The sequence below is a fragment of the Neolamprologus brichardi genome, chromosome 22 (assembly GCF_056152115.1).
Source record: "Neolamprologus brichardi isolate AB-2024 chromosome 22, ASM5615211v1, whole genome shotgun sequence".
NCBI classification, from domain to species: domain Eukaryota; kingdom Metazoa; phylum Chordata; class Actinopteri; order Cichliformes; family Cichlidae; genus Neolamprologus; species Neolamprologus brichardi.
Genome location: NC_142124.1, coordinates 9,071,425 through 9,097,443, shown reverse-complemented (window position 1 = coordinate 9,097,443; position 26,019 = coordinate 9,071,425). Strand labels below are relative to the sequence as shown.

At 39.4% G+C, this 26,019-nt stretch overlaps 2 protein-coding genes across 5 annotated transcripts in view; one reads left to right on the top strand and one right to left on the bottom strand.

Moving 5' to 3' along the window:
• LOC102790860 (sodium/hydrogen exchanger 3-like) overlaps window positions 1-19,213 on the top strand; it is a 35,790-nt gene extending 16,577 nt beyond the window's left edge. Inside the window, exons 1-16 of one of the 3 annotated variants that reach the window (XM_087835582.1) lie at window positions 2,784-3,045; window positions 3,921-4,223; window positions 5,067-5,227; window positions 11,890-11,968; window positions 12,480-12,657; window positions 12,762-12,982; window positions 13,181-13,383; window positions 14,149-14,238; window positions 14,323-14,393; window positions 14,483-14,612; window positions 14,699-14,835; window positions 15,077-15,200; window positions 15,939-16,112; window positions 17,167-17,221; window positions 17,313-17,378; window positions 18,756-19,213. In XM_087835582.1, the coding sequence (XP_087691708.1) occupies window positions 2,784-3,045; window positions 3,921-4,223; window positions 5,067-5,227; window positions 11,890-11,968; window positions 12,480-12,657; window positions 12,762-12,982; window positions 13,181-13,383; window positions 14,149-14,238; window positions 14,323-14,393; window positions 14,483-14,612; window positions 14,699-14,835; window positions 15,077-15,200; window positions 15,939-16,112; window positions 17,167-17,221; window positions 17,313-17,378; window positions 18,756-19,048 (2,547 nt within the window). In that variant the 3' untranslated portion in view covers window positions 19,049-19,213. Of the gene's footprint in view, window positions 1-2,783; window positions 3,046-3,920; window positions 4,224-5,066; window positions 5,228-11,889; window positions 11,969-12,479; window positions 12,658-12,761; window positions 12,983-13,180; window positions 13,384-14,148; window positions 14,239-14,322; window positions 14,394-14,482; window positions 14,613-14,698; window positions 14,836-15,076; window positions 15,201-15,938; window positions 16,113-17,166; window positions 17,234-17,312; window positions 17,379-18,755 lie in introns of those variants that run through there. The other 2 variants (XM_087835581.1, XM_087835583.1) reach the window with 2 other exon arrangements.
• A 554-nt stretch (window positions 19,214-19,767) lies between these two features.
• olah (oleoyl-ACP hydrolase) lies at window positions 19,768-24,725 on the bottom strand. 2 transcript variants are annotated; one of them, XM_087835585.1, is made up of 7 exons: window positions 24,647-24,725; window positions 24,425-24,555; window positions 23,000-23,138; window positions 21,726-21,825; window positions 21,025-21,194; window positions 20,846-20,928; window positions 19,768-20,145 (listed from the first exon to the last, which is right to left on the bottom strand). In XM_087835585.1, exons 2-7 carry the CDS (start codon window positions 24,552-24,554, stop codon window positions 20,003-20,005), a joined length of 765 nt encoding a protein of 254 aa, XP_087691711.1. In that variant the 5' UTR covers window position 24,555; window positions 24,647-24,725; the 3' UTR covers window positions 19,768-20,002. The 2 variants fall into 2 exon arrangements, with proteins under 2 accessions (XP_087691711.1, XP_087691710.1); XM_087835584.1 differs by having other exon boundaries at window positions 24,640-24,710.
• Between the last annotated feature and the right edge of the window lie 1,294 nt (window positions 24,726-26,019).

Below are 26,019 nucleotides of genomic sequence, written 5' to 3'. Positions count from 1 at the left end.
ACTTTTTTATTTAATGTAAAATTATATTTTGTTTTAATTTACTTTCAAATTCTTCAGTTGCTGAATGGGCTGCATAGTTTTCATAAATTGCATAGTTCAGAATAGCTATAATTGTACCAGATGGTTGCATTCAGTTAAGCTGGACTAGACTATAATACAAACCATTCAGTTTGTCAACAATACAACTGACTGAAATGAGAGAAAGACTGAGTGCGAGACTTTGATATTAGATAAAATGAATATTGATAAAGTTTACCTTTATGTACAGAATCTGAATATCGCAAAATATTTTTAAAAATTGCAATAATATCGTATCGTGCGTTAAGTATTGTGATAATATCGTATCGTGGGATGTATGGTGATTCCCACCTCTAGTAAGTAATTGGTTTGATAATGGGATTCATCGTGTTGCACAACTTATAAATCCAGTTGGAGGTTTACTCTCTTAATCAGAATTTTTGAATACATATGGTCTTCCTGTTCCACCAAAGGAATATGCCATAGTGTTTGATGTTATCCCTGCTGGGGTCTTAATGTTGTTTAGAAATCTTGTTGTTAGTGATTTGACCCCTTTACCACTGGATCCTGCTGTTACTTATGTCAGTCAGGTGTGTTTCCCCTCTGTAAAGAGGAAAAACAACCGTGAAATACGAACTCTGTTTCAAAAAGACAGAACTTGTGTCCCAACGGCTGTCGCCTACTGGAATAACTTATACCAGGACCTGGAATGGGAGAAGATTTCGACCTTACCGTCGAAATTTCTATTAAATAACAAAGTAAAGGAAATATCTTTTAAAGTTATTCATCGTTTTTGCGACCCAGAAAGAGAAATAAGAGTAATATTAAAACTAAGTAGCTGCCGCCATTGTTGGAGACTGGAATTGGCTGGGCCGCGGTATGAATTCTGCGATATGGTTTTTCAATTTTGTTGTCCAGGTGGAAAATTGGGAGAAATTCGGGAGAATGGTGGCTCCGGGAGGGGCACTGAAATTCGGTGTTCTCCCGGAAAAATCGGGAGGGTTGGCATGTATGGTTGTGGCAACATCACTAACCTTGTCAAACATCTCAGAGTAAATCATATCACAGAATATGACGAGCGTATGTTGAGGTGAACTGAAGAGGAGGACAGGGACAGGGACAGGTGCTGCTAGGGTGAGACAGACGTCTCTCACGGAGTCCTTTAGTGCTGCAGTCAGGCAAGGTGTTCAAATAGCACAACTTAAGTTTTTTTTATTTCTATATGATGAACTTTGCATTATTAAGTGATAAGAACAAGTAATCTGATGTCCTGTAATCGTTAATACGTTTTTGTACAAAGTATCGGTATGGGATTAGTATCGTCGATACCACCCTGAATATTACTTGGTATCGGATCGGAAAGAAAATCAGTGGTATCGCATATCACTAATAAAAAGAACAAATGTTAAAAAAAATTCCTTGAATATGAAGGCACTTTTTTCAGCAACCTGCCAGTTAGTAGGTGACTTGCTCTGCAGCCATCAGAATCACATTTGGTAATGATAAACACAAATTAAATACAAAAAGAAATAACCATGTTTTCATTTATACATTTATTTTAATATAGGTTTTTTTTTTTTGCTTTTTGTTTTTTTTTTGCCAAAGCAACAGTGAGCCGCTGGTAATGGGTAAAAGAGTCTCAGATTTGAGACCGTGGAGTTAGTAGAACTAAAGTACATTAAAACCAGCCAACTGTTATGAATTAACACTGTTCACCTTCTGTCTGTCCCCAGGAGTCTGTAATTGTGGGTTAAATCATTCTCCCCACACGAGCAGCACTGTGCGTGAGGCTTGCAGCAGCTGGAGTTGAGCCAACGTCACACTCCTGTTACAATATTGTCACAGTGTATGCCAATACAGGTGGATTTTGGCTTCGTCAACTCTCTGTTTCATTTAATTTACATGATATATTTAAAATTACAGTCTCTGACATTGCATTCACCTTGTAAGTTGGACAAAGTCATACGTTTTTTTTTGTTTTGGCACAAAAATCCCCCTGCAGCATCACTTAGTAATGTAAAGACAAAACGAATGATTAAGCTTCTTAACTGAGTCAGGAGTGTTTTGTGCCCTTCTGAAGAAACTGCTCCAATATGTAATGATAGGAGTTTATTTAGGGACTGCTTTACGACACCTTTGTTATTTCTTCTTCGTTAGGGGCAGCTGTGTTTCAGGTGGTAGAGCATATCATCTACTGATCAGAGGGTACTTGGCCTAGACAGTGAACACTGCATTCACATGTGTGTGATTGGGAGACTTAGATTAGTAGTAGGAAGCACTTTGAGTGCTTAACAGAGGAGAAAGGTGCTACGTAATTTCAAGGGAGTGTTTAACTAAGACTGCGTAAGGTCGGTGTCAATCATTACTAAGGAGTGAAACTGGTTGAAATGTTCCTAAACTAAAGGTATTCATTCAACAACACTAACTATAACATAACAAACTGGAGTGGATGGGACCGGAAAGTACAAATGCAGCAATGACCGGAGAATGTTTCAAATGTCACTGAATAACCGAATGACATCTTTTGCTCCTTCTTTAACTCTTCAACAACACACTCATACATGACCTTACTCATAGAGGAGTAGTGAACTTATAAAAAGGCTGAGTCCAGTCCTGACTGAGGACACAAAGTCGCAGACAGAGTGTTGAATATTGTGAGGGTAGGAAGCCATTGGCAGAGGTGTTTTTTTTTTGTTTTTTTTTACCTCCTGAGGTAATACAGGCACGAGAAGGCTTCTTTTCTTCAGTCAGTTTATTTTTTTCAAATGCTACGCTGTGGATATGCACTCTTCTGGCTGTTGGGGTCAGTGTTGTTGATCTGCGTTGTGTCACCAGTGAAGGGTGAAGCTGTGGTAACACATGAGGGGTCCCACCTGAAGCTGTCCGAATCCAGTCACTCGAATGAGTCTCAACATGGCCACAGCTCCAATACCACAGGAATACCCATCGTTAGCTTTAAATGGCACCACGTGGAGACCCCTTATTTAGTGGCTTTTTGGGTACTGGTGTCATTTTTGGGCAAACTGGGTATGTAATACATATTGTAGAATATAAATATGATAAAAAAAATTCTATGCTCTGTTTATTACACGAGAAGATAAAAGAAAAGAAGAAGTATAGTTTGCCTCTTGCAAACAGAGAAGGTGATGTGGAGCAAGCTTTCACTTTTGGTAGCTAAAATCCTCTAAATGAATAGCTCAGGCTTATAAAATATAAATATACAGATAAAAACACAGAGGTGAAAAATTGTATACTTGATACAAGTTGCTGTAATTTAATCTTTAATTACATTTAACCTCTTAAAGCCTAAAATATGAAATGATTTCAAAATTGAGAATTTGTTGAGCCAATATAACAAATGTATAACATTTTAATTTCCATATATGACTTTTGATTTGTATCATATTTGCTACTTCTGGCATTTAAAAAATGCTGAAGAATGTATCTTGAATGAAATTTCTTTAGGTTTTTCAGGGGTGAAAAAAAAATCACACTGATAAAGGAGAAGTCTCAAAAACTGCACGTATCAAACATGATACAGCAGCATTTAAGAGGGTAAATATAAACATGCAGAACAGAAGTGTAACCCCGTGAGGTGGGAATTGGTTTACAGCTGTGGGACAGTAGGGTTTATTGTTAAATAAACTTTAATGGCACTTCCTCTGCCCATTAATCATGAGGCTATCTTTAGTTATGCAGTGAGGTTTCATTCATCCGCCACGCTGGTTAATCATGTGCTTTCGTGTTTTTTTAGATGAGCACTACAGTTAATCATTTGCAAATGTTACAACCTCACAGCTCCAACCTGACTACAAGCAGATTAATCTAAAATCAAAGGTTATTACTCTTGATTCATGGTTCTTATCTTTTTTTTTTTTTTTAATCTTGTTTTCTCTTCTCAGTCATTGAGGCCAACCATCATGTCACCAGCGTCATACCTGAGAGCGCTCTGCTCATCTGTTTTGGCTTCATTTTGGGTGGCATGATTTGGGCTGCAGACAAGGTGCAAACCTTCAGGCTGACCCCGACAGTCTTCTTCTTCTACCTGTTGCCTCAAGTCATTCTGGATGCAGGCTACCACATGCCAAACAAGCTCTTCTTCACCAACCTGGGTGGAATCTTGGTCCATGCTGTCATTGGGACCTGCTGGAATGCTGCCAGCTTGGGGCTGTCGCTGTGGGGGTGCCAAATGGGAGGAGCCATGGGTAAGAGGGGCTTTGTAATTTCTTTGTGAATGCACCAGAGAGAGAGATCTAATATGATTCCTGTACATCACAAAAGGTTGATTCTGTTCATCTGGAAATTCAGTGGGAGAAACATTTCAACACTCATCCAAGTGACTTCTTCAGTCTCAGCTGACTACAGGTTTCCCTAACCCAAACAGTACATTTGCACAATAACTGAAACAATGATATTTGATTCAGAGATGGTCTTTCCCTTTTCACATAAATGGCCTCCTTGACTTCTAGCTCAAACCAACGCTCCTCCCTGTCCAGAATGTGTAAATCCTCATCATTGAAAGAGTGTCCATTTGCCTGTAGGTGGAAATAAACTTCCTTCTGTGTTGTGCCATCCGCTTCACAAGAGGTTGTTTGGTTTCCTCATTGTATAAATCATGGCAATCCTCCTGGCACATAGCGCACTCTACATTACTCTGTTTGTGTCTGGGGATCCGATCATTGGGGTGGACCAAATTTTGGCGCAGTGTGTTTTGGGGTTTAAAGCCACTGAGGTGTTGTGTTTAGAAAAAATGTGTCTGCGAATCAAGGAGGGGGCTGTGCCTTACAATGCTGTGATTGCAGCCATTCCCCAACTTTCTGTGAATGGTACTCATAGGCATTGATCCATGGTCTTTGATCAATGGTCATGACAATTTGCATATTAATGATCAAGGACTTGACCTCCCAGCCCATTGTTCATTCAGTTGGCTAGTTTCAGTCATTATTCAAATGTACTGTTTATAAGATTGGGGGTGTACAGATGTACAGAATCAACCTTTTGGGATTTACTTACCTGGATGATTGAGCATCACGGCATTTCCTGTACAGGTGACCTGGACATCGGTCTGCTGCAGTACCTTCTTTTCGGCAGTCTGATGGCTGCTGTGGACCCCGTGGCCGTCATCGCTGTGTTTGAGCAGGTGCACGTTAACGACGTCCTCTTCATCATGGTGTTTGGAGAGTCGCTGCTCAACGACGGTGTAACTGTGGTTCGTATGCATCATTGTTGTCTTTAGCATTACTTAAGTAACATAACCTGTGAGTTTGGTGAGACATCTGTCATAGGCATGTCCACTTTGAAGACATGAAGTGTAAAGAAAGTAAACATTCCAGCACTTCAGTTTAAGTGGTTTTACTCTAGCTGATGTCTTGCCATCTTATCTGAGCTTCTTTGGTCCATAAAGGTGTTTCTGCTTCATTTGATACGAATCATGAAGTTCCACCCCATTCACTGCTGAAACTTGAAACCTGTGACTTTATCATTAGAAGTGTGACCTTCTCAGAAGCATAAGTGCTATATCATATTGCTCCTTAAAGGAGAGGTGTACTATAAAACTGAATACGTGTCTTAGAGAACTGAATTAAGCTTAAAATTGAAAGTAAAATAAAAATTAACTAATTAATTAAATGTGGACAGAATTTTCGCATCAGAGATAATTCATCTCATAAATCAAGACACAATGCTCTCCCCTATATAAGCAGCCTTTATAGGTTAAAAGTATCATTATCAGTATTGGTATCGGCAATACTGGCAATGTATTTACTTTATTTCTGGCCCTGTATTGTATTGATATAATCTGTAACTAGAGTGAAGCAGAACAAAAGGTTAAAGGTGTCCTTAACTGGTTTCTGGCTGGGGAGCTAGAGGAGGAGCGAGTGTTCAGCAGCAGTCATCATTTGAGGAACATTTTCCACACAAAACCAGTGTGTTTTTTTTTTTTTTGTTTGTTTTTTACTATCTGTGGCATTGTGTCTCATGGCCAAATGAAATGATTTCAGAAGTTATGGTTCTTTTGTTTGCATCCATAAGCTGTGTTGCCATGTTCTTGTTAGAGAGAAGAAACTTTAATCTGATTGCCCCGAAAGAGTTCATGAGTGAAGCATATTAAGACAGTAAAGCACCTGGTAACACTTTATTCATACCACCGATAACTAAGGATGTAAGTCCCCTTCAATTAAATGGAATTTATTTTCATTTCATTTATATAAAATAGCCATGTGATTATCAGCAGTTACCACGCCTACCTAGCACGTCAGAGCCATTTTCCATCAACAACCTCCATTATAGACCCACCTACAGACACGTGACTGGACAGACATCACATGCAGTAAATCTGGGCCCATGTGGGTTTTAGCCTTGCAACGTCTGATTGGTTGAAGTAACGTGAACGTGGCATTGTTACTGTGATTCTATTGGCTCAAACGATTAAAAAAGGTGTCAATCATGCAAATTGAACGAAAGAGACCAAAGTTACAGCTCCTCAGAGTTTAAAGGGCCAGAGACCAATTAAATGCTCCATGCGCACAGCAGAAAAGGGCTATCACCATGTAAATGTGTAGTTAACAGAGATGGGCAGTAACGCGTAATCCGATTACTTTTTTCAAGTAACGAGTAAAGTAAGGGATTACTATTGCAAAAACGGTAATTTGATTACCGTTACTTTCCCGTAGGAACGCTGCGTTACTAAAACCGTGATTTTTTTTTTGCAAGAATGTCTCATGACAGTGACGTAAGCGAGTGCGACGTTCGTGACAACAGCTGTGTGCAGATCATTGACTGTAGAGAACATGGACGACGCGACAGCTCCCCAAAAATGAAGCCAAAACGTCTCTATCACCCCCTGGTGTCTGGCTGCAGTATAGGTCATAAACCCCGCCTCCTCCATGTTAGCGGATGGGACTGGGGTCAGACTAAAATAAATTAATTCTCCTTAGATAATTTTTTTCCAAAGATTCTTTCTTGTGTTATCAATAGTTCTCATCACGCTGATTGATGTTCAAGGGGTCTCCTTTCCCATAAGTTTGATTCTAATTCCTACCGCGGTGATGTTAAATTGGGGTGAAACGTCATCATAAGAGCTTTGACTGACAGCTGCAGTCACGGAGAAACTTGCGTATCTCTGTTCGGGAATAGCAGATAGAGCGTAGGCTCTGAGAGGACGCCCAGCGTTTACGCTACGAAAACACGACCGAGTGTTTTAACCCGACAGCCTGAGGTGTTCTTCAGTAAACTGGACTACCCGACAGAAGGACCCGAGGCCCCGCTGCGCTTTTTCGGTAAGTTAAACGTGTTTGTAAGCTAATCCGTAACTACCGTCCTTAGCTAGCTCCTGAGACCTAGCTAGCTAAAATGAGCACTCGGCTGTCAGGGTTCGTTTAGCTGTGCAGGTGAATGAATTTACTAAAGAAATCAAGAGAAACGCCCCGGGCTGCTCAGTCACTAATTACTGTTACTGTACTTTTATTACAAGTATTATACTGTAAAAGCAACAGGCTGCACCCTGCTTCAGCTTCTGTGCAGAGCTGAATATTAAATATGTGCAAACAACAGCGTGTTTTCAGTCTCTTGCTACATCTGTAAAGACAGCTTTTAAAAGCTTGTACTTCAGTAACTCCTCATTAATCAGGAACTATGGATTAAAGTACTGTAATACTGAAAAAAATGTAAGAGAAGAACTTCAGATCCCGAGTGTGTGAGGACAGAAGAATCAGCTTTATTTCAATATTGAGGGATAAAATTTATATCTGAGTTAGATGGTTCTGTTGTCTTTGTGATTACAGGAGCTGCCCTCAGATTCAGACCTCAGCCCCATCGAGTGACAGCAGACAGATCATCCAACATGTTCACATGTTAACTGCAAAATGAACTGATGAAAACAGTACAAAGGTTAAAGTACCACACATGCTGTAGTGAAAGCTGCAGCTGTTTTATTGATGAAGTTAAAGACAAAAAAAACCAAAAGGATTAAATACTCATGTAACTGTGTCACTATATATCAGCATTAACAGGACCTCAGTTTGGTGTTTCAGAAAGCTGCTGATCTCAGACCTGCACAACTTCCGTTTTAAACACTTGATGTACTCAGCGGCATGAAGAGCATATGAGATTTTCTCTAACACAATTAAATAAAACCTGATGAAGGTCAAAGGTCGTCACTTGTATGTTGAACTACAAACTTGTCATCTGGAATTTTTTCACAGTTTTTTTTTTTTTACACATAGTGTGTTATTTACCATAAAGTGATTCAGAGTTATTCATACCAGAGTAACCAGAGAGGATCACATATTTTTAAATATATAACTTTCTACAGGACTGAATATAATATCTTTATGTAAAACTCCGGAGCCTCTGGGGAGTATCTGAGTATTTATAACATTACACAAACCAAAGGTCTCATCACAGTGTTGATGAAATGCTGGGTTTATCCATCTCCTGGGGTGGGCCTACGGAGGAGTGCTGAAGATTTCCCTGTGAGGGAGCTGCTGGTGAAGATGATGAGTCCTGCTTGATCAATGTGATGAGCTTCAGTCTTCCTGGTGTTTCTTAAATGATGCCTCTTACAGCGGGTCAACAGAACTTCTGGCACAGGACAGCTGTGATGAAAGAAAGGGAAGAATATGTCTGTGAAGGTTCTCAGTCATCCAGGTCATCGTAGTCAAAGGAGCTTGCAAAGAAAAGCGTCTGGACTTCTTTAAGTTACTTGAAGACGTTTCACCTCTCATCCGAGAAGCTTCTTCAGTTCTAAGGTCAAATGGTGGAGAGTCCCAGATATAAACCTAGTGGGAGTGTCCCACCAGTTGACCTTAGAACTGAAGAAGCTTCTCGGATGAGAGGTGAAACGTCTTCAAGTAACTTAAAGAAGTCCAGACGCTTTTCTTTGCAAGCTCCTTTGACTACGAAAGGGAAGAAGTTTCTCCAAACCTCTGGACCCAGGAAACCCAGCTTGGTCCTGATTGTCTTCCTCACTAGTTTCTCTCCAGGGTGAATGTAGCTGTTGATATAATATGGACTCTATTATTAAATGAAAAGAACAAATTAGACTACACTACTGAAACGTTCTGCTGATGTATTTAAACTCTCCATGTTACCAGGCTGTAGAGGGCTCTGAAGATTTAAACAGTTTTAGATTCATGACACTCACAGTCTTATGTTAAAATCTCAAAGGACAGCATTATATTTTTGATATTAACAGTAACTCTGGGCCTCTGTAGAGTGTGCAGCTGATCTCATCGCAGTCTAAAAATGGATAAAAAAACATAAGTGTTGAAGACTATTAAGAGTAGCAAGTGTGTAGCATCGCTAACTAGCTAGCAACAAGCCTCCAACACAGTGCGTATGCTAGCGGCTAATCTAACTAACGAATTAACAACACAGTGATTTTAGAACTATAAGATGATAAGCTGTGTGTCTTTTTTTTTTATTTTTATAACAGTGACATGGTTGTATTTACCTTAATTAAACGAGTCGTCAGTCGCAGTAAACCAGCAAAAAAACTTGAGCAGCCGGGCTGCGTAAAAAGTGTAGAGGGGCGTGTTTGCGGTCACGTCCAGCGGGTGTGTGGGCGGGAGCGTTACACAGTCGCTCCACCTCAAGTCACTACTGCGCAGACTCTGGCTCCAAATTTGCAAGATGGCAGCCTCCACAAGCGGGGTATTTTGGCTTCATTTTTGCACAATGGTAGGAGGCGGGGTCGCGTCGTCCATGTTTTCTACAGTCAATGGTGCAGATCAACAATGGATAATATATCAAGTGCCAGAGAGTATGAGCGTGCAACGTTTAAAGCGTGGAAGTACTGACCTTACTTTGAGTTTGATTCCATAAAAAGTGACAAAAACATTAGCATCCGCTGTACACTGCGAGGGAAGAAAACTTCTTTTTACAGAGAAAAAAACCCCTAAACTTCCAAGCAAGCACCGAGTGCGCTACGACGTAATGGGAAAGTCACAGAGAAACTGCGGTATCCTTCCACTGACCGCTGCGGCACACCTGCACCAGGGTAAACCTCCGCCTACGCTACTCCTGCTTTACAGGCCAAAATAGAGCAATAGGACCGCTAGTCTTTGACTTTATTTATTTTCTGCTGTGTTTTACTTGCATCTATTTGAAAGAGTGAGTGTAAACACACACAAAAAAAAAAATTTTATGTTATATGCTGGAATGTGCAGAAAATAGGTTTAAATATTAAACAAATTTCTTCCAGTCAGAGAATGTTGCATATAATTAAATTTTTGCTTGATGCATAAAGTTAAAAGATTAAAACTAATATAACAAGTTTTAAAAAGAGACTTTTCCATTTGATTACATTTTGTATGATGGATTATGCAGAAAAAGTAGAATTGGGCTGAAAGACCTATCACTTTATCACCTATTCAGGTTGTAAATCGGGTTTTTAAAAAGTAACTAAGTAACTAAGTAATTAATTACTTTTGAAAATAAGTAATCAGTAAAGTAACGGGATTACTTTTTGGGGGAAGTAATCAGTAATTAGTTACTGATTACTTTTTTCAAGTAACTTGACCAACACTGGTAGTTAATTCTTCAAAAATATATATATATATATATAAAAAAAAAAGCATTTTTAGGCCTGTTAATAAAATCAATTATTTCTGCTCTTAAATACCTAAAAAATTAAACTGGCATGGTGTCCAATTGTGTGCCAAAATTAGACATTTTTGTACAACATGTGGATATTCATGTATTGACAGGGCTGTAATTTTTCACTGTTTCACTTTACAAACATAAATCTTTGCACAGATGATGTTTATATGTTGGTTACTGAATTTCTGTAATGAAATGTGAACTGAGGCATATTTTAAAAGGTTATATGCTAGGATAGAGGATAAATTCTATTTACTTTTTCTGTGTTCCATTCTCAGTAACTTTAACACAGTAATATCTGCTTCAATATTTACACCTCTGATGAAATTTCACAAGTGTTAGCTTTATTTTGATACCAAGATTGTAAGGACAGAGTTTGTAATTGCAGAGAAATAATCAATTAATTTGGGCATTGCATTTTCGAGCAGGAAGCTCAGAAACCCCTTTGGGACTTAAGAGGTTATATTTACCCACAAATACTTGAGCTATACTTAAGGTAAGCACACTACTTTTTAAAGGAAACAAGAAAATAATTATACTATAAGTAAATTTAAGTACCATGTAAGTAATTTTAAATAGTAGTTGGAAATTTTTAGTTTTGCATAACTTCATGTGCTTTAAAGGAACTAAGAAATAATTACACAGCAAGTGTTTTAAGTAGTGTATAAATTATTTTAATAGATCCTTATTAAGTGGTAATTCGTGGAAAAACAATGAAATATTTCCCAACATAACATCAGGTCTTATTATGGAGGGACTTACCTTGCATAACTTCCAGGTATTTCACAGGAAAGGAGACATTCTGTTATACAATACACTTGTTGTGACTGTGACAGAAAAAAAATTAAGTTAGACGTGGCTCCATCATTATAAGGTCACATAGGCCTACACATTTGGTGGTATTTATTTATTTTTTGTAACTTGGTACGCTGGAACAGTACTTATCACATCCACAGGGCTTCCATTAATGCACATTAACACAACGACGATTAAATAAAGTCGTAAAGAGGCAGTATCAATCAATTCTGTAAAACTGCCCATACCCCCAAAAGGACAGTGTAGCTACAATGTAATACTGTTTGTTTTTGCAAAACAAAAACCTGTTACCCCCTTACTCCTGTGTGTAGTACTTGTAGGTAAATATAATTACCTTGCAATTTCAAATAAAATACGTCAAAATCCCATTTAATTACAGGGGAATTGCACCCTTTGTCATGGGTCCTTCTTTACTGCTAAATGACCAAACATTATTTTTTCTTCTTCATCTCTTAGGTGCTCTTCAATGTGTTTGATGCATTTGTGTCACTGGGAGGACCTAAAATTGATGCTGCAGAAATTGTCAAAGGAATAGGTAAGATATGACATTTATTAAACTCATAATAGAGGATTTGCCTGTGTATGGGCTATAAACACTTACAGTCACGTCTGGCTAAGCAGAAATAGTTTTTTTGTTTCTTTTTACAGCATTATTTTGTTCAGTATTATGAGCTTTTTCATCAAAATGCATTGACCATTTCAAGCTACCACGATGCTTTTATTGGCATTGGCTGGGAACTGACCTCCCAGTTCCTTCAGTGGTGCTAGTTTCAGTCGTTATGCAAATGTACTGTTTATAAGATTGGGGAAACCTGCAGTCAGCTCAGACTGAAGAAGTCACTTGGATGAGTGATGAAACGTTTCTCCCACTGAAAACGCTACGTCCAGATGAAGAGAATCAACTTTTGGAGATGCCTTTATTTACTCCTTTTTTTTTTTTTTAGCAGCAGACAGTTAGGACAGTAGGGAGTAGTGGCATGTAAAGAGATGCAAAACAAAACAAAGCCTAAAAGTAGATTTTTACACATTTCCCCCTTTCTCTACAGTTTCCTTTTTTGTGGTTGCATTTGGCGGTTCACTTGTGGGCCTTGTTTTTGGCCTACTAATTTCACTTCTGACCAGATGCACAAAAAACATCCAGATCATCGAGCCAGGCTTCATCTTTGTTTTGGGATATCTTTCCTACCTGACTGCCGAGATGCTTTCGCTGTCTGCTATCCTTTCGTGAGTGCTTTACAACTGAATTTGTTTTATTATTTCTGCATCTATTTTGCATATTTTGTAAGCATATTTAGATGAAAGTCTACTTTTGTGTTTCCTTTCTGTAGGATTGTCTTCTGTGGAATGTGCTGTCAGAAGTACATCAACGCAAACATGGATGAGAATTCGGTCCAAACAGTCAGATACGCCATGAAGGTCTTCGCCAACGGATCAGAAACCATCATCTTTGTTTTCCTCGGCATCTCGGCCATCGATAAGGTTATCTGGGTTTGGAACACGGGCTTCATCCTACTCACGCTCCTCTTCGTCTTTGTGTATAGATTCATTGGTGAGATTTTGTCTTTTTGGGCTCAGTTTTGTGTCCAAATAAATTTTTCTACTGCTGCCGGCCCATGATAGACTGAAACACGAGAATGTATGATTTTCCTAAAATGCATTCAAAACTCATGAAGATTCATTTGAAGATATTTTGTGAGTCCTTATATAAGACTGTGTGTTTGTAAGTGTGTTTGTGTTCGTACTGCAGGTGTGTTTTTCCTCACCTGGATCCTCAACAGGTACAGGCTGGTGCCCTTGGAGTTTGTAGATCAGGTGATCATGAGCTACGGTGGCCTACGAGGAGCTGTTGCATATGGCCTGGCTGTGATGCTGGATGAGAATAAGATAAAAGAGAAAAACCTGATGGTCTGCACTACACTCATTGTGGTGTACTTCACTGTCATCTTGCAGGTGAATTTGTTGCTTTTTCTTAATTAGTTAACTATCTTTTTCGAAGGAAAAAAAGGCTTCTGGCAGTAGCTTAGCTGTTCCTGGGACTGCACTCCTTTGGACATTTGATGTTGTGTCTGGAATCTGCTGGAGTCACTCTTCAAAGTTTAGGGTCACAGCTCCTAATGTAGGTAAGTATAGTGATAATAAGACAGCTGAACCAAAGTCCAGCTTCTGGAGGCTCAATGAGCAATAAAAAGAGGAGCTTGCAGCTCACATGCAGCTCAGTTACCTGGACGCTGCCTCCATGGCAAGATTCTCTGCACCTCTCTGAAATCTATTCCTTGGAATGGCCTGCAAGTAAGCCCACAGAATAAATATTGCTCTCAAGCCCTTGTATTACAGGTATTACTTACGGGTCTAACTATAGTGCTCTCAGATGAACCCACGTCTTGTCATTTCTCATCTCTGTGTTTACAGTAAAGCCTGTAAAACCTTATTACTGTTTGTTTTTGTGTCTGCCCTTGGGTCCACTTCCTTGTACTGGCCTCTGGGCCCCTTCTGACATGAAAGTAAAGAAGTACCAATAAAAATCACCAATAAAAGCATTAGGAGCTGTCACTCCCAAACACTCCAGGCACAACATCAGAGGTCTCTCTCCAAAACAAAGTAGTCCTAGGAACAGCTAAGATACAGAGAACCCTGTCCTCTACCCGGTTTCTGTTAAAGCTCATGAACTTACCACCCCCCCTAACACTATTGCATTACTGGTTGATATTGTTGCAGGGAATAACAATGAAACCTCTGGTCATGTGGCTTAAAGTAAAGAGAGCTGCAGTGACTGAGGTTTCGCTCCTAGAGAAATTGACAAACAAGGTAAATCTAAAACTAAAAATCTCTCGTTTCACCTACACAACCATTTTCTATCCAGTTATTGCTGAGTCCTTCTCCTTTCTTTAGACGTTTAATCACGCTCTGGTTGCCATAGAAGACATATCAGGACAAATAGGACACAACTACATGAGGAGCAAGTATGTATAAGACTTGACACGTAATTTGAAAATATCTTCTCATTTTAAAATAAACTTTAAAATAAGCATTTTGTTTCTTTTTTGCAAAGGTGGAAGTATTTTGAGGAAAACTGGATGTCATGGATTTTGATGAAGCCGTCTGCAAGGAAGAAACAAGACCAAGTCTTTGATGTCTTCCATCAGCTGAACCTCAAGGATGCTATGGAATATGTGACTGAAGTGAGCGTTATTTTGCTAAAGTAATCATTAAAGAAAACTGATAAAACTGCCACATGTAAAGAAAGCATGGTCTTCTTCTGTTCCAGGGTGAGCGGAGGGGCTCTCTGGAGTTTGTCCGTAATGAAAATTCCATTATTGACTTCAAGAAAAAGTCTGAAAGTGAATCCTTCGATATCAACAATGCAAATATGTCAAATGATCTTGGTGCAATGTCCACTACGAGGTGAGCAATCTAGATTTTTATGACAATAGGAGAAGAGCTAAAAGCAGACTTAAAAGTCAGTATAGGATCATGTTGTGAAATCAATGCACTGCAACTGTTAGTTAGATTAGATTAACAAACATCTTCTATGCCTGAAGCTTCAATTTGCCACTGTGCTGTAAAATGGAAACCAGAGTTAATGTACTACTTTAATATTGTAGTATTACTTTACATCGCTGACATGATTTGGTTTGCTTCTTAGTAGAGATCCCATTCCATCAGTGAGCCTGGAAATGCATGAGCAGACCATGAAGGCTGTGAGGGAAGCTGAGGCAATTAACGCTCACCACCTTCTGGATCAGCATCTCTACAAGAGCAGAAAACAGGTAATGAGCACATTGAGTCATTACATCAAGGGCTTACTAAAGCACATAAGTGCCGCGCTTCTATATAATTAGTACAAAAGAAGAATATTTCCAGGCATCAGTGAGAACTATGCTTCAGCATACCAAGACATTTTGACCAATTTTAAGCTCTTAACTTTGTGGGAACAGTTTGAGGATGGCCCCTTCCAACATGACCGTGCACCAGTGCATAAAGTAAAGTTTATAAAGACATAGATGAGCAAGTTCAGTGTAGAAGAACTGGCCCGCACAGAGTCCTGATCTCAAAATACCGGAGCATCTTTGGGAAGAATTAGACTGGAGACTGCAAGTCAGGACATCCTGTCCAACATCAATGTCTGAGTTCACTAATAAATTCCCATAAACACACCTAAACCCACGGAAAGCCTTCCCAGAAGAGTTGAAGCTGTTATAGCTGCAAAAGATGAGCTGAGATTATATTAAACCCAAAGGATTAAGAATAGGATGTCACTCAAGTTCACATGTGTGAAGGCAGACAACCAAATACTTTTGGCCATATAGTGTAGTATATAAAGGAAGCACTGTGGTAGATGCATTGCAAAGTGGCTTGCAGATGTGCAGGAACTGTGAGCATGAGCTCAACAGATCTTCTAGTCTATTAACACAGAGCTGAACCTAAGCCTAAGCTTGACTTCATGACCTGCTGTTTTTGATTTTGTGAAGGAGTATTAAGCTGTCTTCTCGTCCTCTTGTTTACAGCATCGGCACAGATTCAGTCGCAGCCATTTCGATATCAACAGAGATGAAAAAGAAGTCCAGGAGATCTTCCAGAGAACCATGAGGAACCGACTGAAGTCGTTCACGTCTGCAAAAATGGGCGTCAAACCACCAAAGACGATTGTCAAGCACACACAAAAAGAACAGCAGCAGAAGGTCATAACTTCATTTCTATATTTATTTTCTTCCTGATGTAAAATACCACTTTTCAAAACTTTTTTTTTACTGTTTTATACTATCTTTATCTCATGTTTAGACATAATTAATGAATGTGTGTGTGAATGAGTGGATGACTGGTTGTGTAAAGCGCTTTGGGGTCCTTAGGGACTAGTAAAGCACTATACAAATAAAGGCCATTTGCCATTTTCCCAAAAAATCACTAGAACTGATTTTTAAGTTGGATACTGATACCAATATTTGATGGTGGTTAACAAATTTAATAGACCACCAACCTGTGCAAGATTTATAGCACAGCTGCCCTAAATTAACAGTATTAGCAATTACAGAAATGATTTCTATTTATCTGTAGTTGATAATCCACCAGTATGCTTACACATTTGGTTGAAAGTCATATTTTTAATTCTGAAACATAATTATTCTTGTTATCCACGAATTCTCAAATGTTTTACAAAAAGAAGAAAAAAATAATAAAGAGCATTATGGTTTTTGGCGAAGATGCCAAACTACAGTTATTGGCATTCCTGAAGATAAATTAGTTTTAGTGGTTGAATTTTATGCTTCATTAATATCTCAATTCTCAGAAAAGTCCAGTGTTTCAACTCAAATTTGGGTATCGGATCATTTTTTCTTTCAGACACATGAAACATGCACAAATCTCCCAAACAGTTTTATGTACATTTATTTAATTGGTTGTTTACGCTCTGCATAACTCTGCTTGGATCAGCTGGTTGTTGTGTTTGTGAGGGTCCAAGCAAGTGTATCGCTAACAGTGAAGTTACAGAGTTCCCTCTGGTGGACAAACTATCACGTTTCTTGTTACTTTATTCATTTTCATTTGTCAGCTGCTATAAATGCCGATACCAATCAGCCATCAAATAGCTAATATATTCCTATAATATTGGCTTACTCATAAAACTGTTTAGGCTTTACTAATCTTTTATCCGAAAATTAAAAATGCTACCAAGTCCTAAACATGAGAACAAATGAATATGACTTTTTGAACCACCAATGACTCTTCTTCCTGTTACAGATGCCTAATGGAAAGTCAACGGACAAGGCTAAAACCAGCTATTCGGATGATGAGGGTTTGTATGATTGTTGGGTGTTTTTCTTTTCAGATTTAAAATAGGTAACCACTTAGAGAGCCAATGAAAATCTTGTCATGTTCATTTTTAGACTCAGAGGGAGACAGCGCTTCTGGCTATGACCAATCATACATGAGAGCCACGTACAGAGCAGGAGGTAAAACAAGTCTGTAAATCCTGTATCTAAGAGCAAACATATATTTTTCAAGAGTGACCAAGAGAGTAGCTGGTCACTATAACTGGTCACTATAGTAACTATAAACACAAATATTACAGAACCATACTTTATATGCAATTAAGGTCAAAATAGATACAATATGAAACAAACTCCCTTCAGTGCAAAATTTACTTAAGTACCATTTTAAAAATGTAATCTTTAAAATGAAATTCTCAGTTTTCAGTCTTTGTGTGTTTCTGTTTGAGAAAACAAGGGCAGGGGATTTACTACCTTTCTGTGCAGCACACAGCAGGAAATAGTCATCCTCAGGCTCGCACTACTGGAAATACCGTATGTGGTTTATGTAAGGGTGAGCTGCAGGGTAAAAGTACCCGACTGTCATACATCACATGGACTTTGTACTAGTGGACTGGCAGGTTAAAGCCTGGCTAATGTTCGATTCATTTCTTTTGAACCTTTTCCTTCTAACCTGTTGGGAACAGTTTATGGCTGCAGTGCATGTGTGAAGACAGCTCATGATCATAGGATTGCCTAATTCTGCTCCGACTCCACAAACATTTGTAAAAAATGTACACATTTTACTGTTTTATGAAAAAGATTGTCTTATGTTGAATTTGATGTTAGCAGTAATCGTAAAAAGTTAAGACGGTTGGAAATTAGGTGGTACTAAAAAGAATTAGCTGGAAGAACATTTTTCTAGTTTAACTGGTAACAGAACAGTAACATGACTATGTCTAAAAAGATTATCTTTGAGAGGCAGAGTTTATCAGAACAAAACATGGGTAGAAGTTCATCAATCTGCAAAATGTTGTTCCTCAAAATAAAATGGCAAAGACTTTGATTATCTCATCACACGACTCAGAAAATCTGGAGAAATCTCTGTGTGCAAAAAACATGGCCAAAGATCCACAACAGATTCCTGTGATCTTTGGATTAAAAACTGGCATGACACTGTTTAGGAAATCACAGCATGGGCTCAGAAACACCTCCACATGTTGTCTGTGAACAAAGTTAACCACGACATGCAGAAACGCAGCTCACTTGAAATGAACTGGATGGGACACATGGACACTGCACTGTTATTAGCGCTCACTTCAAAAGCTTGCATCTCTAATGGAATGGGGGTATATTAATGCCTATGGAAGAAAAGTGGAAGCTAGACTGTTGTAAACATTACTCTCTCCAAACGTCTTTTAGACATGTTCCTACGACCATTGAAATTGCCTTATTTTTTTTCTTTTTGTCATTTTAAACGTGACACGTTCTATTATAAATTATGTTTGCAAATCGTTGAGAACAACAGAAGCCATAATATAGAAACCAGAGGTTCTAATTCAGTTTCTTTTGTTCATCCAGCTGGGATTGAGAACCCAGCCTTCATGCCGGACCTGGACCCCATGGATTTGTTGCAGATTCCGCCTTGGCTTGCGGAGAGTGAGCTCGACAGCAGCATGGTGGCTCTGTCACATCGAGCCCAGGTGGATTTGCCAAGGACCCCAAGCAACCTGCGCCGCCTGGCCTCTCTTCATATCAGCACTCGCTCCACTGACTCCTTCACACTGGAGAACATTCCAGACACACAGCAGATGGACAGCGATCAATTGCAGCCGCCCCCTCCTCCTCCTCCCAGAGACGATGGCTACGTGTAGCTGGATCCCAACCCAAACACTCAACTCTGTCTCACTTGAATCTGGCTGCCAAAGAAACAAAACTAAACTCAGAACGTTTAAGTGTGTACTCTAAGAATATTGACTAGGCAATATTTTCTTTTCCATGTATGTGATTAACCTTAACTCTTGTGTTTCTACGCAAAACACTGACAGTTTCATGACCTGCGTGTTCTTTAGACTGCTCCTGTTTTTGTTTTAGGTTCACGCTTCCCTGGGCAAAAGAAAACTGCACTTAGAGCAAGGCATGTTATTCACAGGGCACATAGAACACTGTTAAATATTGTCCTGTGGCTCAATATTAACATGCAATTGCAAATCATTCCTTAAGGTTGTTTTCCCTTAAATGTGATGCAACAAACAGAAGCAAAAAAAAAAAAAAAATCCCAAATATATATTTTTGTTTAGGTCTCAATAATAAAAAATAGGATTTAAAATAACAATAATTGAAAATTGATTCTGAATCAATAATATATAGACATGCTTGTGTTTTTCCTCAGAATTTCAACTGAGGTTAAATAATAAACTTGAATAATAAAATTGTAGAAATGTCACATATATGATGAGGCAATATATTTATTTGTGAATCTAGTGCATCTCGAATATATTGTACTAGACTGTAATCATTTAAATATGGATTTAAAAAGAGAAATTGTATTTGTTTTGTTTCTGTGGAGTCAGTCAAAAAAAAAAAATCCAAATTAAAGCAGAAAAAGATGCATCCAGAGATATTTAATCAAATCTTTCTAAATCACAAACTCTAGATAATTAAAATAAGTCAGTAACAGGAATAGGATATTATTTTAAGTCTCAATACTTTTAGCTTAGTTACTGAATTCACTGTACTCGTGGGACTGGGGCAGTCAAAACATAACAAGCTACACTGGTAACACAATTAAATATCACCATAAATTAGTAGAAAAATCGTCGTTTTGTTTATAAATAGTCCATTTCTGAGGTTTCCAAATGTTTTGTGACATAATCCAAAATTATTTTTTCGTTTCCAGAGTCCTTCAGGTAGAAATGAGATCCGTGGAACATCTTTATGGTGAAATCTCCTGATGTGATGTCTTTCCAAGCTGTTAATAAAAACACACACACACATTAATTTCACTTGATCACCTGTAAATCTTTCACGTACTCAGTCACACATTCTTGCTGCCTCTGGTTCAGATCCCGTGCTCTCTAATAAGAAACAGTTAGCATTAGTTAACACTGCCAAGCAAAAGATTTACTCATCCCGAAGGCCGCAGACATCCCTGGACCAGGTGATGCCATAAACCAGGTAGATCATCATTTACTAACCAAAGCTAACTCCACCTGACATTTTTTAAAGGTGGTTTTCACCACATAAGAAACATCCTGACAAACGCCACCCACTCACTGTGAAACGGGGCTTTTGGTGTGTACATTTTAATTTGATTATTAACTTGTGTCTAATTATGCAATTATTAATGCATTTATTTAAATTTCTTTACTACTCTGCTTGAGCGCTTTGTGCTACAAGGCTCATTCACCCATTCATACATACAAGAAGTTGTTTCTATGGCTGAGTGCTTTTGATCTAAATTTCACACTCCGATGAACAAACTGCAAGATACTGAAGTCAGAGTTCAGTAGAAGGAGACGGATTGTTAGGGTTACTTATACACTGCTCTGCTGAGGGCAAAACAAAGAAGGGAGAAGCACAAAGTAGCAATTTGCATTTAAGTCAATGTAATAACCATAAGAGTAATGTACAGCCCCTTCTGGACACCCTTGGCCTGTTAGAGCACTGACCTTGTAAATCATGAGGAATGTCATCCTTCCCGTCAAAACACGTGACCGGGCAGGAGAAAAGCGGGCTGCTCGCCTTGTTACATCTGCAGACAGGTCAGCAACTCCCATCACTGACAACATCTACGCTTGGTTTTAGAAATGTTAAGAGCAGATTAAGTAACAGACAGCTGTCCGCCCACCTGTAGTTCTCCACCACGTGCAGGTCAGCCTTCAGGGCGGGAAGGAAGAGCTTGAGGACTTCAGGGTTCGCCAGCAGCTCAGGAGGAGTTCCTCCAATCGAAATTAACCACTTAAGAAAATCTTCATCAGACAAGTCGCTTCTCTTTGGGGTTTTAATGCGAGTCTCTGACTTAAAGACAAAGAACAACACAGTACAGTGCTGTTGTCGTGTCGTATCAACAACACCCAACTCTTTTCTTACGTTAAAGAGGCCAAATTACGAACGTTTAGCTTTTCCAAATGTTATCGCTGATGTTTATTGAATATGAACATCAGGATTCATAGATCAGGTCTTTCATGGCAGTTATGTGTGTACAGATTAAGTCTAATTAATTTAAATGGATTTTAAAATACGTGATTAGCTTACAGTGAATATAGTTTCAATGAAAGATTATGTGGCAGCAGCACAGAAATGTAGAATAAAGCATGAAGTGGTGACATAACAGCACAGAGAGGATTTTCACGTTTGTCACTGCATCACTTATTACTAGATCTGAAGTCCACAGCCCCAAAAAACAGGTTTAAGTTGGTCTTTTTTTGCTTCGTGGAACTAATAAATATCACAAGCAATAAAAGAAAAAATACTTAAAAAGCATACTTCCAAGCAAAAAAAGACTTAAGTAATAAGTAGTTTTCCAGGTCATCCAGTAGTTTTACTTACATAAGGTGCAGAAGCACCAGACAGAAAGATGTGAACTGGCTCCATGTTGTGAATTTTCTTCAGCGCGTCTGAAACAGCGAAGCTTGTGAAGGCACCGAAACTGAAACAGATTAGAATTTTTTTTTATGTTGCAGGGATTAAAACCATGCAGGGTTCTGTTTATGACGACAGCTAGAGCTGGGCGATGTATCGAGTTTTTAAAAAATATCGATATATTTTTATACGAGATATAAGATGTGACAATATCCTTTATATCGATATAGTCTATGTTACGTTATAACTATACTTGTGGAGCCGCAAGTTTGCCTCTCTTTCGTCCACTTTTGTCTTTACGCAACATTACTCGGCCTCGCCCCTCCTTCACTGAACACAACTCACCCTCCTCCCCCATCGCTTCACCTGCAGGAAGCGACAAGATGGACACGGCAAATCTCCGTTAACGAGTTACTGCGCATCGCCCCGTGCGTGGGGCTGGACGCCGTCAACGTGTTAGCTAGCTAACCACGCTAACGCCATGCAGCCCAGAGGCGCTGCACAGCCTAAAATCCTTTCATTTTCTCAAAAGTTGACAGCGCGCCTAATGTGTGAATTCTGGTTGTGCTTACTGACCGCGAACCGATTTTATGTGGTACACAGCGCTCAGCAATCTGTCAAAAAATGTTTTAGTACAACTTTGGTAAGCTACGGAGCTGCAGCGCTTGATGGATTGTCGGAGCATTACGGCTACCGAGGAGCCTCGCGGAGTGATACGTACGGTGCTTCAACGTAATATTACCCTACTGTGTATAAGGACCATAAATGGCACCTGTTAAGAGACGTGGTTACGAAGAGGATTTCAAACTCCAGGCTGTCAGTCACGCAGTAGAAGTTGGGAACAGAGCAGCTGTGAAATCTGTCTTTGTTACTATGCTCAGCGTCTTTTAGTTTACATTTTGACTGCACAATTGTGAGCTTTTTGTTATGCACAAAAACAACATAGTTTTCTTTTATTTATGGAGCATTATTATTTAATAAATGCTCATAATTTATTTTTGAGTAAATTTTATGTACATCTATGCTCTATGTTAATAAAAGTGCCTGTGTGACATCTGGGACACAGCTTTGACTAAGAACTCTCTTTTTGTTCTTACTTTATGGCTTTAAAAAAATATATCGAGATATATATCTTATATCGCCGTCCAGGTAAAAAATATCGAGATATGAATTTTGGGTCATATCGCCCAGCCCTAACGACAGCCTTGTTTTTATTCAGGGATCATTTATTCTCGCCATACCTGTGGCCAAACAGAGCGAATGGCTTCTCCTTTAGCAGCGGCAACAACACACTAATCACTTCATCCACGATCTGCTGCATGTTTTCGAAGAATGGCTCTTTAGCTCGACTCTCTCTGCCGGGAAGTTTGACAGCCAACACTACAAAAAAAAGAAAGAAAGAAAGAAAGAAAGAAAAACACTGTAAAGACATGAGGTGATGTTTCTTCTGAGTATTTGTTTTCCTTTGATTCAGAGTAAATGAGTGAGTGACCATAAATAATTCAAAGCATAAACGTCCCCTGAGGCATGTGTAGAAACCTAATTCTGATGATTGAATGTTTTTAAATGCCAGGTCTGTTTTTAAGTGACGGACTAGAGTGCTGGCAATTCTGTTCATAACTGGCATGAGGTTGCAGACACAAGCCGTGGAAATCAGCTTTCTCTGAAGGGTGGCTGGCTTGTCCCTTACAGACAGGGTCAGGAGTTCAGTCATTCGGGACTCAGAGGAGAAGTACTACTCCTCTACTACACTACCACTGGAGCCTATCCCAGCTGTCATAGGGCATGAGGCGCGGTAAACGCCAGAGTTGGTCGCCACTCTTTCACAGGAACCATTCACATATATGTGCAATTTAGAATCACCAATTAACCGAACCCCTGTGGGAAGATACTGGAGTATCTGGATAGAAGCCGCAATGTGCTAGAGCGCATGCTAACAGAAAGGTCCCGGCCAGAGTGGCGAATTCGAACCCAGGACCTTCTTGGTGTGAGGGAACAGCGCTAATGCCACCACCTGTAGACACGAGACAAAGACACGAACGCAGAGGCAGCAAGAATAAAAGCAAACTACAGGAGAGAGACAGAGTTTAGTAAAAACTAATGATCAAATGCAAATAGGTGTGTAAACATGCAAAGACTGAGAAGACACACTAATCATGGGAAGCCCTCCAGCAGACTAAATGTATTGCAGCACGATTGGGGGACAGTTCAGGGTCACCTGATCCAGCTCTGGCTTATAAACTTTAATTAAAAAGAAAGTTTTAAGACTGATCTTAAACAGCAAAGTCCTCTGCTGAGATATTAAGGTACTATGAAGTCTTTAAGATACGATGGGGCCTGATTATTGATTATTTTGTATGTGAGGAGAAGGATTTTAAAAACTATACATTTAAAAGTTAAAAGGTAATCTTGATATATAATCATGGCAAAACTTTTTTCTAACGTGTTTTTTCCCCCTCAACTCTTTTGCAGATAACAAAATTTAGTCAAGAGCCAAGGAATTTATTCTATGCTCCAAAAATCTTTTGTCCAGCTGTTCTTTAGTCATAAACACAGACGAGAAGACTAGTTAGACCAGACCACCACATTTCTTTTCCACTTGCTTCTTGGAGCTTTCGCTACAACGTGCAAGCACGTACACGTGAAATGCTTTCTGGGCACCTCACCTTCAACAGAGCTGCTGAGGACATTTCCCCAGCGAGCGTAGTGTATGGACCCCCCACCTGCCCAGGGGAAGCAGATCAGTCTGGCCACAGCATCTGGTCTTTTCTTGAAACAGTTTACCACCGTCTCCATGCTGATTAAGGAGAATAAGAGCATTACGACCTGAGATTTGTTTGCACTTGTGTTAAAACAAGAGGTTATTTAAAAAAAAATCTACCCATTACTTTCTGTCTGCTCCATTAACTTCTTCTAGGAAAACCCTGGGAAGCGTTCAGTGTAACATTTCCTCATTGGCTTCTTCTTCATGATGAATTCACTGGCGCTGAGCACACGTCGAACTGGTGCAATACCGCCACCAACCGGTGCTCAGTGGGAAAAACCAAACATGCGATCTCGTGGAGAATAACAGTTGATCAATTTCTGGTTACAGGAAGCAGCTGAATGTACCTGATGAATCCCACCAAGCAACTTGTTCTTTTGAAGTGTATCAGTAATAGCCAGGTTGACTTTCATTTTCCCTTAGGTTTTGGGCCAGCTGCTTTCTCTGATCCTCATATTTCAGTATAAATAAAACGTGTTACCTCTTTTCCACAATAGCTATAGTATATGGAATGCCAGGACTGCCAAAACGAATTAATTAAATACACCATTAAATAATTAATTAAACGTGTCATTAATTAAATAAAATGGGAATTAATTAAATACATATTTATGGCATATTTAATTAATTATTTATTGCCATATTAATTATTGATACATTTTTTTAATTATTTAATGGTGTATTTAATTAATTCATTTTGGCAGTCCTGAACCCTAGGGCCAGGACTGCCAAAATGAAATAAATAAATGAGAAAGTAAAACTGAACTTGAATCTTAATGTCTTAATGTGCTTCTTCTTTAGCCACTCATCTGTTTTCTTGGTGGTATGTTTCGGCCTCGTCCATTGGCCCCTCAGTCCGATGATGTCATCCATTATACTTAGCAGAAAAACAGCCCCAAATGGTAAATGGCCTGTATTTGTATAGCACTTTACTAGTTCCTAAGGACCCCAAAGCGCTTTACACATCCAGTCATCCACCCATTCACACACTGGTGTGTGTGTAGGCTACATTGTAGCCACAGCCACCCTGGGTTGCACTGACAGATGCGAGGCTGCCGGACACTGGCGCCACCGGGCCCTTTGACCACCACCAGTAGGCAACGGGTGAAGTGTCTTGCCCAAGGACACAACGGACCGAGACTGTCCAAGCCGGGGCTCGAACCGGCAACCTTCCAATTACAAGGTGAACTCCCAACTCTTGAGCCACGATTGCCTCAAATCATAATATTTCCCCTATACTTAACTGTGGGGATAATATTCTACAGCTCGTAGTCTGCATTTCTCTTCATCCCAACGCTGCAGGTCGAGCTGATGCCAAAGAGTTTGATTTTGGTTTCATCTTACCACAGCACTTTCTTCCAAAGCTTCTCTGAATCATCTCTGAAGTTCACTGGCAAACTTAAGATGGGCCTGGACTCGTGTCCTCCTGAGCAGGAGGACCTTGCCGCTGCTGCAAGATTTACATCAATGATGTAGTGTGTTACCAGTAGTGTTCTA

Bases quoted from the DNA above. Each gene is read 5' to 3' on its own strand.
- olah (XM_087835584.1), bottom strand. From the start codon at position 24,662: ATGGAGCAGACAGAAAGTAATGG. The intron at 21,826-22,999 runs GTATGGCGAGAA...AATCTGTTTCAG, and splicing joins TTCGCTCTGTTTGGCCACAG to TTTCGGTGCCTTCACAAGCT. The intron at 20,146-20,845 runs GTCAGTGCTCTA...TTTTATTAACAG, and splicing joins CATTCCTCATGATTTACAAG to CTTGGAAAGACATCACATCA.